The 14,393-nt window shown below is 39.4% G+C and overlaps 1 protein-coding gene across 1 annotated transcript; it reads right to left on the bottom strand.

The window, feature by feature from the left end:
* Positions 1-1,392: 1,392 nt before the first annotated feature.
* LOC106083628 (uncharacterized) lies at positions 1,393-3,201 on the bottom strand. Its single transcript, XM_013246775.2, has one exon. The coding sequence runs from the start codon at positions 3,199-3,201 to the stop codon at positions 1,393-1,395; it is 1,809 nt and encodes a 602-aa protein (XP_013102229.2).
* Positions 3,202-14,393: the final 11,192 nt, after the last annotated feature.

Below are 14,393 nucleotides of genomic sequence, written 5' to 3'. Positions count from 1 at the left end.
GTGGAGGTTAAACTTTCCGACTTTTCCGACCAAAGATGTCTTCCTTTCCTATCTTCGCTTTAAAATCTCCCAGAACGTTTTTAATATCATGGGCGAGGCATCGGTCTTATTCTCTCTCTAGGCGCTCGTATAAAATATCCTTGGTCTGCTCGTGCTTGCCTTCTTTGGGGCATGGGCACAAATAATGCTGATGTTGAAGAATTAGGCTTTTATGCGGATTGTGGCTAGCCTCTCATTCACCAGAGTAAAGCTGGAGACAAGGTGTTTCAGTCTCCGACAAACCACAAACCCACAGCCAAATTCATGCCTTGTGTTATGGCAGCTATAGTATAGTTCCTCACCATTTCGTGTTGACGTGTGACGCCATATCCAGTCCACCGTACTTTCTGTAAGGCGGTAATATCTGCCTTGTACTTCTTTTATACATCCCTTAGCGCGTATACGAATTTTGCGTATTCGTAATCTACTCCCAAATACCTTTCATTTGAGTCCCACATAGCCATGATCGGCTAATATGCCCATTTGGGGCATATCTCCTATTACTTGGACCAAATTTTTTATGCCATATTTATAATCTACTGCCGCATACTTTTCATTTGAGTCCCATATTGACATGAACATACAATATATCTGTTTAGAGGAGTTTTGAAGTTGGGGCGGCCCGTTGGGTACTTGGACCCAAATTTTAATGCGATATTCGTTTTCTAGTCTCCAATACTTTTCATTTGATAACCATATTGTGCCTATCGATCCACTTTTGGTTTTGTGAGGCGTTTTTGGCATAAGGGGGAGGGTCCGTCTCCCCTTCGATATCAAAAAATTATATAACCTATGTTTTCTTCCAGACAAACCTACACAATCTGTGAGAATTTTAAGAAAATCGTTTTAGCCGTTTTTGATTCCACGAAACAAACAAACTGAGTCCCATATAGTCATGATGGGTCATATGGCCATTTGGGGCGTTTTGGAAGATGGGTTGACCCCCTATACTTCGATCTGATTTTGTAAGCCAGATTCGTAATCTACTCCCGAACACCTTTTATTTGAGCCCCATATTGACATGAATGTCCAATATGTTTATTTGGGGGAGTTTGGGGCGGCCCGATGGGTACTTAGACTCAGATTTTAATACCATATTCGTATGCTACTCTCCAATACCTTTCATTTGATACCCATATTGTCCCGATCGGTCCACTTTTGATTTTGGGCGGTGTTTTTGGCATAAGGGGGAGGGTCCGTCTCCCCTTCGACATCAAAAGATCATATAGCCTATGTTTCCTTCAGGGTAATCGGTTCAGCTGAGTGTATACGGAACAAACAAACACAAATTAATTTTTTATATAAGAGAAGTTTATCTCCTCTTAAAACTTCCAATGAGAAGTTATTTATTCATTAAAACTTTCTTAAAAGCCGATGTGGATTTACATTTAAAATTGCCATTCTATTGAACCAAATTAGCTCGAAAACAAATACCACCAAACATACGCCAAATGCCTTCAACATAGTCTTGACCACATAAAAATCACGTACTTTAATAGCACCATCTTCCTGTTTCGAATCAGGTAAATCTTTCAGAGTCACTAAATGGCTTCTTACCAGTTCGTGGAAGTTATTTTCGAGCCAATAATTGAGTAGTCCCATTTCCTGTACACGCAATATTAAGGTGTCAACCTTGGGTTTGTACCAGGAGTTTCGGGGCAATACAAAGGCCATGGGATCGAGACTCTTCAAACAGATGTTGGTATGTCTAAAAAGTCGTTTGGCCGCTAATTTCTGCCTTGCATCGTAGACATACCAAACAGAAGAAGTAACCGGATAAGCATAGGATGTGTTAAAGGAGGTGCGAATGTCCGCAAATTCATCGTAGGTGTCCACAAGGTGAAAAAGCGAAAGGTAAGGCTCAAAAGTATTGCCCGAAATATTCATTAAGGCATGGAATTCCTGCTCAGAGGCCAGTATGTTGACGCGTTGCTTTAGCATATCATCGAGCGAAGAGATGGTGCGCACACTGGGCTTTGTGAGAAAAACATTCATTTGTACAGTGAACAAGGTGGTGGACAATAGTCCCGAAACAAACAGGCATATGTAGATGATGCGTAGCGAAGCCGCCGGAGAGAATGCTGCATGGAATGAGCATCCCAAATGGGCCAAGATGACCTGAGGATTCAAACAAATGTTGACCCAATTCCATTTATAAATTCCTCGATGTTTCCAATCGTTTACATAGGTTGCCAATGTTAGTAAGGTGGTGTAGACCAAGTCCATTAGGAAGAGGCCAACAATAGTTTTGAGCGTCAAAAATCTCCTCAAAAAGTCTTGATAAGTTTCAGGTTGTTCCACAGGTATCATGAGGCACCAACTCAAAACTTCAAAGATTTGTGACATGAGCCTTGTGGTGTTACCCACAGCCATGGGTGTTATGCTGCAGGGAATATCCAACAAATCCAACTGCGTCCAGTTAACAAAATCCCGATAGAAAAGAGTACTGCCTGGTATCATGGTGTCGGGGAAGGTGAGAGTCGAATTGATGTATTTGCCGAACATGCGAACAAATTGAGTGACATAACCGGTGACTTGCATTCTATTCCGAGCATCCAAGTACACCACAGAGCGAGGCATTATCTGATCAGGTATTGTTCTCAGAACTTGGCCATAGATGTTATTTACCTTGAAGGGAAATAAGGGCCGTTTGATAATTTCATTTCCCAGATCTTGAGCTTGAATTTGAAATTTGGGATACGTCTCGAAAGTGTATATCAATCGGGTGAGTGCAAAGTCCTCCAGCAACACTGCCACGTTTAACATTTTATAGTGAATGAAATATTGGAATAGCTTCTCCAAGGCTAATAGCTGCTTGCCATCGGTACTCTTTTTGTTGTAGATAATAATAAGGCGATTACTTCTTAACAAATCCAGTTTGTCCGCCATTAATGAAGCAAAATCGTTTAATTGCATTTCCGGCATTATGGCTATTGTGATAAAATTTGTATTTCTAAGATGTAAATTAAAATTCTCAGCATAATTTTGATTGATAAGTAGGCTTTTTTCCATTTGCTGCCATAGCAAATTATACAAAAAGTTCACCTCACCCTCTGCCACCATCAGAGTCCATTCGTAGTGCTCCTCTTTCTCTATATGGCTTAAAAGATTAGTCCAAAGTTGTTGTTGTACTACTTCGAAGTCGGAATTTGCATCCAACATTTGTTTCGGTCATAATGCTGAACTTGTATACAAAGTTAAGGCAAGAATTATTAGAATATTTGTCCGATTTCGCCAAATCATCATGCTTTTATAGCAAATGCGTTTTTGAACTGTTTAACTGTAAAGGTAATTTTTATAACTGTTATTAGAAGCCCATTGTGAGGCCAACAGTTGGCTTCTATACCATGTGTGGTGTTGAGATTTGTCTTTTGTTCTATGTGCATGTTCATGGATAATTGTTCGGAGCAAAATAAAACAAAGTATTTTAAAACAAGTAAAAAGGCATTAAGTTTGGCCGGGTCGAACTTTGGATACCCACCTCCTCGGGTATATATGTAAACCCCTTTTTGTCACAATCCGGTGAAAACTGAATAACTTATACTATCAAATTCAGCATGGACATTGAGTGGTCTAATAAATTGTGACCGATCTGTAATTTTGTTATAACTCCACTATTATATCGTATCATATTTTATTCAGGTCTCGAGAACCCATATGCAAGTCGTATTTTCGGATAAAAATCTGCTTTTTTTGGTCTTAAGATCCTTTATCGGGAGATCGGTCTATATGGCAGCTATATCTAAATATAGTCCGACCTGAGCGATATTTGGGTCCGATGTTGGGAGGCCTAAAACTACCCACTGTTTTAAATTTCAGTGAAATCGTATAATAAATAAAGCTTTTATGGGCTTAAGGCCCTTTATCGGGAGCTATATCTAAATATAGTCCGATCTGAACTATATCTGAGTCCGATGTTGGGAGGCCTAAAACTACTCACTGTTTCAAATTTCAGCGAAATCGGATAAAAAATAAAGCTTTTATGGGCTTTAGACCCTTTATCGGGAAATCGGTCTATATGGCAGCTATATCGAAATATAGGACGATCTGAACCATATCTGAGTCCGATGTTGGGAGGCCTAAAACTACTCACTGTTTCAAATTTCAGCGAAATCGGATAAAAAATAGAGCTTTCATGGGTTTTAAGCCCTTTATCGGGAGATCGGTCTATATGGCAGCTATATCTAAATACAGTCCGATCTGAACCATATTAAGCTCAGATGTCGAGAGGCTTAAAATAACCCACTGTTTCAAATTTAAGCGAAATCGGGTAGTAAATAAAGCTTTTATGGGCTTCAGACCCTTTATCGGGAGATCGGTCTATATGGCAGCTATATCAAAATATAGGCCGATCTGAACCATATTTGAGTAAAATGTAGTAAGGTTTAAAATAACCCGCTGTTTCAAATTTCAGCGAAATCGGATAAAAAATAAAGCTTTTATGGGCTTCAGGCCCTTTATCGGGAGATCGGTCTATATGGCAGCTATATCCAAATATAGGCCGATCTGAACCATATTTGAGTCGGATATCGTAAGGCTTAAAATAACTCACTGTTTTAAATTTTAGCGAAATCGGATAAAAAATAAAGCTTTTATAGACTTCAGACCCTTTATCGGGAGATCTGTCTATATGGCAGCTATATATAAAAATAGTCCGATCTTTGCCATATTTGGGTCCGATGTTGTAAGGCCTAAAACTACTCGCTGTTTCAAATTTCAGCGAAATCGGTTAAAAAATAAGGCTTTTACTGGCTTCAGACCCTTTATCGGGAGATCGGTCTATATGACAGCTATATATAAATATAGTGCGATCTTTGCCATATTTGGTTCCGATGTTGTAAGGCCTAAAACTACTCACTGTTTCAAATTTCAGCGAAATTGGATAAAAAATAAAGCTTTTATGGTCTTCCGACCCTTTATCGGGAGATCGGTCTATATGGCAGCTATATCAAAATATAGGCCGATCTGAACCATATTTGAGTAGAATGTAGTAAGGTTTAAAATAACCCGCTGTTTCAAATTTCAGCGAAATCGGATAAAAAATAAAGCTTTTATGGGCTTCAGGCCCTTTATCGGGAGATCGGTCTATATGGCAGCTATATCCAAATATAGGCCGATCTGAACCATATTTGAGTCGGATATCGTAAGGCTTAAAATAACTCACTGTTTTAAATTTTAGCGAAATCGGATAAAAAATAAAGCTTTTATAGACTTCAGACCCTTTATCGGGAGATCTGTCTATATGGCAGCTATATATAAAAATAGTCCGATCTTTGCCATATTTGGGTCCGATGTTGTAAGGCCTAAAACTACTCGCTGTTTCAAATTTCAGCGAAATCGGTTAAAAAATAAGGCTTTTACTGGCTTCAGACCCTTTATCGGGAGATCGGTCTATATGACAGCTATATATAAATATAGTGCGATCTTTGCCATATTTGGGTCCGATGTTGTAAGGCCTAAAACTACTCACTGTTTCAAATTTCAGCGAAATCGGTTAAAAAATAAAGCTTTTATGGGCTTCAGACCCTTTATCGGGTCTGATATCTGACCATATTTAGGTCAGATATCGAGAGGCTTAAAATAACCCAATGTTCAGCGAAACCGGGTAATAAATAAAGCTTTTATGGTCTTCAGACCCTTTTTCGTCAGACCGGTCTATATGGCAGCTATATCTAAATATAGTCTGATCTGAACTATATTTGGGTCCTATGTCAAATTTCAGCAAAATCGGATAAGAAATAAAGCATTTATGGGCATTAGACCCTTCATCGGCAGTTTTGTCTATATAGCAGCTATATCCAAATATGGTCCGATTTGGCCCGTTCAAGAACTTAACCAGCGTGCATCAAAAAGAGGTATCTGTGCCAAATTTCAGCTCAATATCTCAAGTTTTGAAGGCTCTAGAGTTATTAGAACAGATGGACGGACAGACAGATAGACGGATCGACACACGGACATCATTAAATCGTCTTAGAATTTTTCGACGATCCGAAATATATATACTTTATAAGGTCGAAATTGCGAGTTTAGAAGGGACATCTTTGCCCTGCGTTTTGCGTCGGCGGAATGTATTGATACCGTCAAACAGCTCGTCGAAGGTATACACGCTCCCTGCGGGGGCGCAAAGCTCGACCTGTTGATAAAGAAGGACATCTCCCAGCTCACAAAGACGATGGTCTTCATCAAGGGATGAGGCAGTAAATTGTCGACGGAACGCATATTGGGATTCTTGGGCAAGCAAAATCAAGGTTTGGTCGTAGAGATGTGGTAGGTTTTCCACAGGGAGAAAAGGAGGAAAGAACTCTCCTTGTGGTTGGCATTGATCAAGTCTCCGTGAGAAGTTTGGGTAAGAGTAAAAGCTTGGCGCACGATGGGAGCAAGGCTGTATTTTTCAAGACTATGAGGACTACGAAACCATATGCTAAGGAACCGGTGGATAAATTGTGTGTTCCATGACATAAATATAAGGGAGAAAGTGGCATAAGGCAGGCCACTCCTACGGGTGACGACCATAAATGTTCTATTGCGGATGCTGACTGAGCAAGGATTTGAACCCGTCTGTTACGCAGACGATGTTATAATACTTTTAAGGGGTAAGGATCCGTACCAGCTATGCAGAAGGGCCGAAAGGGTCTTGCATATGGCATATGACTGTGCTGGACCCAGGGGTCTCAATGTTAACCCAGAGAAGACTGAAATATGCCTATTCACGAGGAATAAGAAGGTGGGCCAATTTAACCCACCACGTTTCCTCAACAAAACGATTTCGATATTTGACAAGGTCAAATGCTTAGGTGTGGTTTTTAAATAGGAAACTTAATTGGAAGTGTCACATTAAGGAGCGTACTGAGAAGACTCATAGTTTATGTAGACGGGTAGTAGGCTCGAAACGGGGCCTGAATCCGAGGAAATGGGGCCTGAATCTGTCTCTATTGAAGCGAGATTAGACCAATTATTACGTACGCCTCAGTAGTTTGGTGGAATGCTATGGAGAAAAAGTGCAGCATAAGGACCATACAGGTTTAGAGAACATGTTGTCTTGGCATAGGCGAAGCAATGAGGACCAAACCCACTAGCGCACTCAAGACTATTCTAGATATTCTACCCATTGACATACAGATTAAGTGTGAGGCAGCCACTGTGGCTATGAGACTTAAGGCGATGGGAGAATGGATTGAGGATGGGAGCAGCTCATACCATCGCGGTATAATCGAAGAAAAGATGAGAAACCTGGAAGGAATAGAAGGGGTTGCCGATCGGATACCTGAGATAAACCTTGAAGTCGAGTGCGAGGCACTGCTGCCATCGCCACAGTCTTGGATTGACGAAACCTTAGTATTGCCATCTGGAAGATCATGTTACACGGATGGATCAAAGCTAGGGGACAGAGTGGGCCTGGGCGTTTACATTGAGAACCCTAGGACTTAGATTTGTTTTAGACTGCCTGACAATAATACGATACTGCAGGCGGAGGTCTGGGCGATCTCAGAATTCGTGAGTTGGTGTGGTGTTAACGCGAGAACGTCGAGTATGAACATGTTGACGGACTGTTAACAGGCTATAAGGGCAATAACAACCAGGAGAGTAAGATCACGAACAGTCTTGGAATGTAAAAGGGAGATTAACGTCATCTCCGAGGAAGGCACAATCCGCATCGTTTGGTTGCCGGGCCATAACGCAGTAAGGAAGTATGAAATGGCAGATGATTTGGCAGTGAACGCCAGAGAACTGCCGTCAACAAACTTGGTTAACCCGAAGCCTTTCTGGTCGACGCAGTCCGAGTTAAGGGTGGGGGCGATGTATGCACATGTAACCCTGTGGAACAGCGAAACGGTCGGAAGGACGGCTAAAATTCTATGGTGAGATCCAGATCGTGAGAAGACGAGCTATTACAGAAAGGATGTAGGAAGGAGGTCAGTTTAGATTTCGATATCATAACGGGACACATAGGACTACTAGCTCAATTATGCAAAATCGTTGCGGCAAGTGTGTAGGGCATACGCGGAAGATGATGAGACGTTGGAAAATTTTCTATGTTATTGCCCGGCTTTCGCGGCTAAGTTGGAGATACGATACCAGACATGAATCAACTTAGGGGCGTGGAATGGAATCAATAATGGGATTTTTTAAGTAGCACGGAATTCCTAACTTAGAGTTTCTTTTTCGGGGTTACTTTTTCAGGATTTAGAGTGGACAACAAGCCGATTACTGGCTTATATGTATGCCCATAGTGGCATGGTCGGATAAATATCTGCACCCTATTTTCAACCTTTATGCGAATCCATAACTATTTTAAATAAAAAAACAAAAAACCTCAAGCTTGATTTTAAAATAGCAAAAATTAATACAACAGTCTACTATAAAAATTATAAAATTAAATTTTTTTTATTAAAAATTTTTTTTTGTAGATTAATTTTTTATTACTTTGTCCGTTGTCAACTCCGACTCCGATACCCTGCTTTATACTCGCTGCGCCGTCTTTAACTCGATAATATCTTTTTACGGTGGGGACACTTCTTTCTGAATGCGGGTATCGAATTCATGCCTCTATAGCCTACTTCCGCCTATCACGCTGAACGCCTTCGTTCGAATCCTGGCAAAAACATCGACCAACATTTAAAGCGGTGGTTGTCCCCTCTTAATGTTAGCGACATTCGCCATGCATGGTTATGTAAAAAATTGTCCCCAAAAAGGTGTCGCACTGCGGCACGCCATTCGGATTCGGCTATCTGCTATAAAAAAAAGTCCATTATCATTCAGTTTAATCGGAATCATTGATGTGTGAGAAGTTTGCCCCATCCGATATCTAAAAATTATGTAGCCCATGTTTCTTTACAGAACAACATACACAATCTCTTGAAGTTTTATGAAAATCTATTCAGCCGTTTTTGATTCTACGGAACAAACAAACAAACCTATATAGTCATGATGGGTCATATGCCAATTTGAGTCGTTTTTGGGTGGTAGGGTAACCCCTATATTTTGGTCTGATTACGTATGCCAGATTGGTAATCTACTCCCAAATATCTTTCATATGAGCCCCGTTTTGACATGAACGTCCAATATGTCTGTTTGGGGGAATTTTTGAGTTGGGGCGCCCCAATGGGTATTTAGACCCAAATGTTAATACCATATTCGTATTCTACTATAAAATACCTTTCATGTGATACCCATATTGTCTCGTTCGGTCCACTTTTGATTTTGGGCGGTGTTTTTGGGTAATGGGGGAGGGTCCGCCCCCTTACGAAATGAACAAATTATAAAATCTATTTGTCCTTCCTGATCATATTCACAATCTACTCGCGAATACCTTTGATTTGAGTTCTATGATCGTCCAATAAACCTATTTTAAGGTGTTTTGGGGTTGAAGCGGTCCCCCAGTTACTTGGACCCAATTTTTAAGACGAAATTCATACTCTACTCCTGAGTCCCATATTGTCCCGATTTGTTTTTGGGTAGTAATTTTCGGTTAGGGGGAGGGTCCGCTCCCCTTCCGATGTCAAAAAATTATTTAGCCTATGTTTCCTTGCAGACTAACCTACACAATCTGTGAAAATTTCAAGATAATCGCTGTATTGAATCTATACGGAACAAACCGACAAACAAACACAAATTAATTTTTACATACAAGGCAAGATTGAGGTGTTTCAAACGGCATGACGAAATTAATATATTCCGTCCTATGGTGGAGCGTATAAGTATATGTTACATATCTACCATCTGGATATAGATTTTAATTGCTCTTGTGCGTGATAGACTTATGCAAAAAACAAATTAGCTTAGATTTTTATTTGATTAAAGTCTTTCCTATCTAATTTGCATTGATAGTGAAAATTGCTTTAATTATAGTGTTGATATTTAACTAACTTTATGCTTTTTATATTGATCTTCAAATATTTAGAAGCATAGCATTATACAAAGTTGCGCAGGGAGATGTTTCACTTAAAGTTTTTATATATTTTGTTTAAACTGATGTTAGGCTTGCGTGTTTCAGATACATATTTAAGTAACTCAAACACCAAAGAGAGTTTTACAGGTCTTTTGTGAATATTTAATTCAGATTTTTGATATGAAATGCGTAAAAAAAGCTTTCAATGAATTATGTTTGGGCTGCTTATTTAAGGAATTCATTCGGCATCAGTAGTATAAGAACGACCCTTTCCCACAACGCTGTATAACTCAAATAAAATTTTGGAAATCGGACCACAAACAAAGATTTGGCAGTCCCAACAAACTTTCGAAATGCCGAGGTGGCCAACTTTAAGGGCCTACCAAAAGACACTAACCTTCAGCTCTAACAATTCCAATAATGTCAAAGAGATATCTCTACTATCTATCTTTCCTGCACGGCATATTTTTTACTAGTTTTTTTTTTGTCTGAGGTTCTATCCCACTGTGCAACGACTCATCATCTCCCCTTGCCGCATCAATTTTGCAGGGTGTGGCGCAGGGTATTATTAGTGTATATTCCCATACGGGTCGACCCACGACAAAATTATGCGCCTATTACTCGTATGCACCGAATGGGACAATATGGGACTCAAACGAATGGTAGGTGAGGGTACCTTACAATACTTTATAAAAATTTGGGCCATTACCGAGGGGTCGCCCCACCCCGAAATTATGCCCCAAATGGATGTATTCCACTGAAGTTAGTAGATGTGGTATGCATAGGTGGTATTGAAAGATATTTGAGAGTTAAATACGATAATAAATTATTTTCAAATATGGACCATGCCGAAAGGTGGCCGTTAACACTTAAGGGTATAGCGAAGCACACTGGGCTAGCTGACAAAATTATTAATTTCTTCAGCTCGTAAAGAAGGTGTTTGGTATGCTATTATAGGATACTTTGTATAAATGTCTGCGACACTACTCAGATAAATAAATTAATCGCTACAGAGGTACAGTTGAACTTCGATTATCCGGTTCGCTCGGGACCGGGCTAAGCACGGGAAATCAAAAACAAATTTTTCCAAATTTCCTTATTTATGTAATTAAATGTATGTACCTGAGCTACATATGGCTCTGATTTTCCTCCTTCGTCTGATTCTTTGAAATTCCCAATTGCCCGTTCTTCGCTTTTTTGGCCGTATATATTATGGCGGCAGATTCTATATCACAGGATGTGACATCATCACCACACTCCCTCTAATTAAATTAAAGATCTTTCCATCTTTAATTGAACATCCAGGCGTTATTATAACGTTTCAGCAGCATAAATCGACTTTCCGATATCATCCAAATTTACGTTTAACTTTTTGTGTTACATTGTCGCAAGATATACCTGCTATTCACAAAGCTGTCTTGATATTCAGAGACTTGGTGACTGCTTTCCGAAGCCAAAAGTCTTTTGATGATTAATTGTCGGGTTTGAAGCTTTGGATTGTTCCTTGATCCATAGGCTGAATTAAGCATGTGGATTTCGGTGGAAGATATGTTTCTGTAACTTTTTCCGATATCAAATCATTTACATCAGGTTCTCATCTAGAAGCAAAAACACTTTGCGTTCCTTTTCGAAGCCAATGCTTTGTAGAAATTGTCTTACTTCTGCCTTTTTCAAACCATCTATAGATTCACTTCTAGAGGCATATTTAAAAATTGTTTCCTTCTTTTTTTTATTAAATCGCTTAAAGCTTGTTTGCCTACGTTACATTTTTCTGATTACAAACCAACCGAATTGAAAGAACTTCACGGCCTCTTCTTTTCTCTTTTGTTGTTGGATAATAGAGGTAAACCACGGTTAATAGAGGGAGCATTATTGAATCATGGATATTGGAGGTAAACTACGGCAAATAGAGGTCCAAAACCAAAACCACAACAAGCCGATTAACAGTGGTAGCCTATTAATAGAGGTCCTGATAATCGAGGTTCAACTGTATTTCAAATTCCTTGCTTTTTGGACAACTCTGCAAAGCCAAATAGACTGTTTAATGTGTAACAAACGGAATAAGTTAAGACACCCTCCTTATTATGACATATGGTTCAAAATTATATTATATTAATTGTCATGATATTTTATTTTTTTTATATCCGCCACCATAGGTGGGTATACTAATTTAGTCATTCCGTTTGTAACCTCGAAATATTCGTCTAAGACCCCATAAAGTTAATAAATTCTTGATCGTCTCGACGTTCTAAGTCGATCTAGCCATGTCCGTCCGTCCGTCTGTTGAAATCACCATAGTGGTCGAACGTGTAAAGCTAGCGGCTTGAAATTTTGCACAGATACTTCATTCTGATGTCAGTTATTGGGAATTGTAAATGGACAATATCGGTTCAGATATGGATATAGCTCCTATACAAACCGATCTCCCGATTTGATTTTTGAGCCCTTACAAGCTCCAGTTTTTGTCTGACTTGGAATTTTGCACGTAGTGTTCTGTTATGACTTCCAACAACCGTGCTTAGTACGGTCCAAATCAGTCTATAACCTGATATAGCTCCTACATAATCCGATTTCCAAATCGCTGTATAACCTGATATAGCTCCCATATAAACCAATTTGATTTTTTGAGCTACAATTTTGCACATAGTGTTCTGTTATGACTTCCATCAACAGTGTCAAATACAGTTGAAATCGGTCTATAACCTGATATAGCTCCAATATAAACCGATTACCGATTTGACTTCTTGAGTCATTACAAGCAGCAATTTTTGTCCGATTGGGATGAAATTTTGCATGCGTTGTTCTGTTGCGACTTCCAACAACTATGCCAAGTACGGTTCAAAATAGCCGTTAACCTGATATAGCTCTCATATAAATCGGTGTCTCGATAACCCTTGTTCGGTGTCTAAAATTTTTGTTGGTGTAACAGAAGTTTAGAATGTAGAATAAAATTATTCCCTACAACTAAATTTATTTTGTATAAATTTTTAGAAGAACCGTGGTGGTTGGTTCCTAAGATTCAGCCCGGCCGAACTAAACACGCTTTTACTTGTTTTTTTTTTAGTGTATATTTTCATTTATTAATGTTTTTATACCCACCACCATAGGATAGGGGGAATATGCATTTAGTCATTCCGTTTGTAACACATTGAAATATCCATTTCCGACCCTACAAAGTATATATATTTCGGATCGTTGTAAAATTCTAAGACGATTTAACGATGTCCGTATCTGTCCGTACGTGTGTCCGTCAGTTATAATCACGCTACAGTCTTTAAAAATTGGGATATTGTGCTGATATTTTGCACAGACTCGTATTTCTTCTATTCCTGAATGGGCCAAATCGGACTTTATTTGAATATAGCTGCCACATAGACCGTTCTGGCTATTTAAGGTCTTAAGCTTATTACCCGATTTTGATGAAATTAGGCATAGTGAGCTTTATCAGGCCCCCCGACATCCGAATCAAATATGGTTCAGATCAGAGCATATTTGGATATAGCTGCCATATAGACCAGTTCCGCTGAAATTTGGAACAGTGAGTTGTATTGTGGCTCCCAACATCTGTCCTGAATATGGTCTAGATCGGGCTATATTTATATATAGCTACCATAGAGACCGATATTCAGCTTTAGTCTTTAAAAACCATAAAAGGCGCAATTCTTACCCGAAATTTGCGGAAATTCGAAACAGTGATTTGCACTAGGGGCGTCGACATCAGACCCCAATATGGTGTATATCGGACCATATTTACATATAGCTGCCACATAGACCGATATTCCGATTAAGGGTCTTAAGCCTAAAGCAGGCGCATTTATTACCGAATTTCGCTGAAATTCAGAACAGAGAGTTTTATTAGGCCCATCGATATCCAAACCAAAAATGGTCAAAATCGGAACATATTTGGATATAGCTGCCATATAGACCGATCTGCCGCTTTTGGGTCTTAGGCCTATAACAGGCTCATTTATTACACAACATCTGTTCCGAATGTGGTCCAGCTCTGGCTATATTTAGGTATAGCTGTCATATAGATCGATCTGCCAATTAAGGGTCTGAAATCCATAAATGCTGCAATTATTACCCGATTTCGCTGAAATTTTAAACAATGAGTAGTATTAAGACTCCCAACATCCGACTTAAATATACAATAATTCAGATTAGACTATATTTACACATAGCTTCCATATAGACTGATATGCCGGTTTAGGGTTTTTAAGCCTATGACAGGCGACTTTATCACCCGATTTCGCTTAAAATGAGAACAGTGAGTTTTATAAGGCTCGTCGATACCAAAAATGGTGCAGATCAGAACATATTTGGATATAGCTGTCTTATAGACCGACCTGCCGATGTTGGGTCCTAGGTTTATAACAGCATATTTATTACCCGACTTCGCTGACATTTGGAACATTGAGTTGTATTAAGACTCCCAACATCTGTCCCGACCGGGCTTTATTCGGAT

Source organism: Stomoxys calcitrans, chromosome 2, assembly GCF_963082655.1.
Source record: "Stomoxys calcitrans chromosome 2, idStoCalc2.1, whole genome shotgun sequence".
NCBI lineage: Eukaryota > Metazoa > Arthropoda > Insecta > Diptera > Muscidae > Stomoxys > Stomoxys calcitrans.
The sequence above is the reverse complement of the archived record's forward strand: the minus strand, read 5'-3'. Positions and strand labels throughout refer to the sequence as shown.

What these genes read in the sequence shown, in the direction of transcription:
- LOC106083628 (XM_013246775.2), bottom strand. Translation starts at nt 3,201, where the DNA reads ATGTTGGATGCAAATTCCGACTTCGAAGTAGTACAACAACAACTTTGG.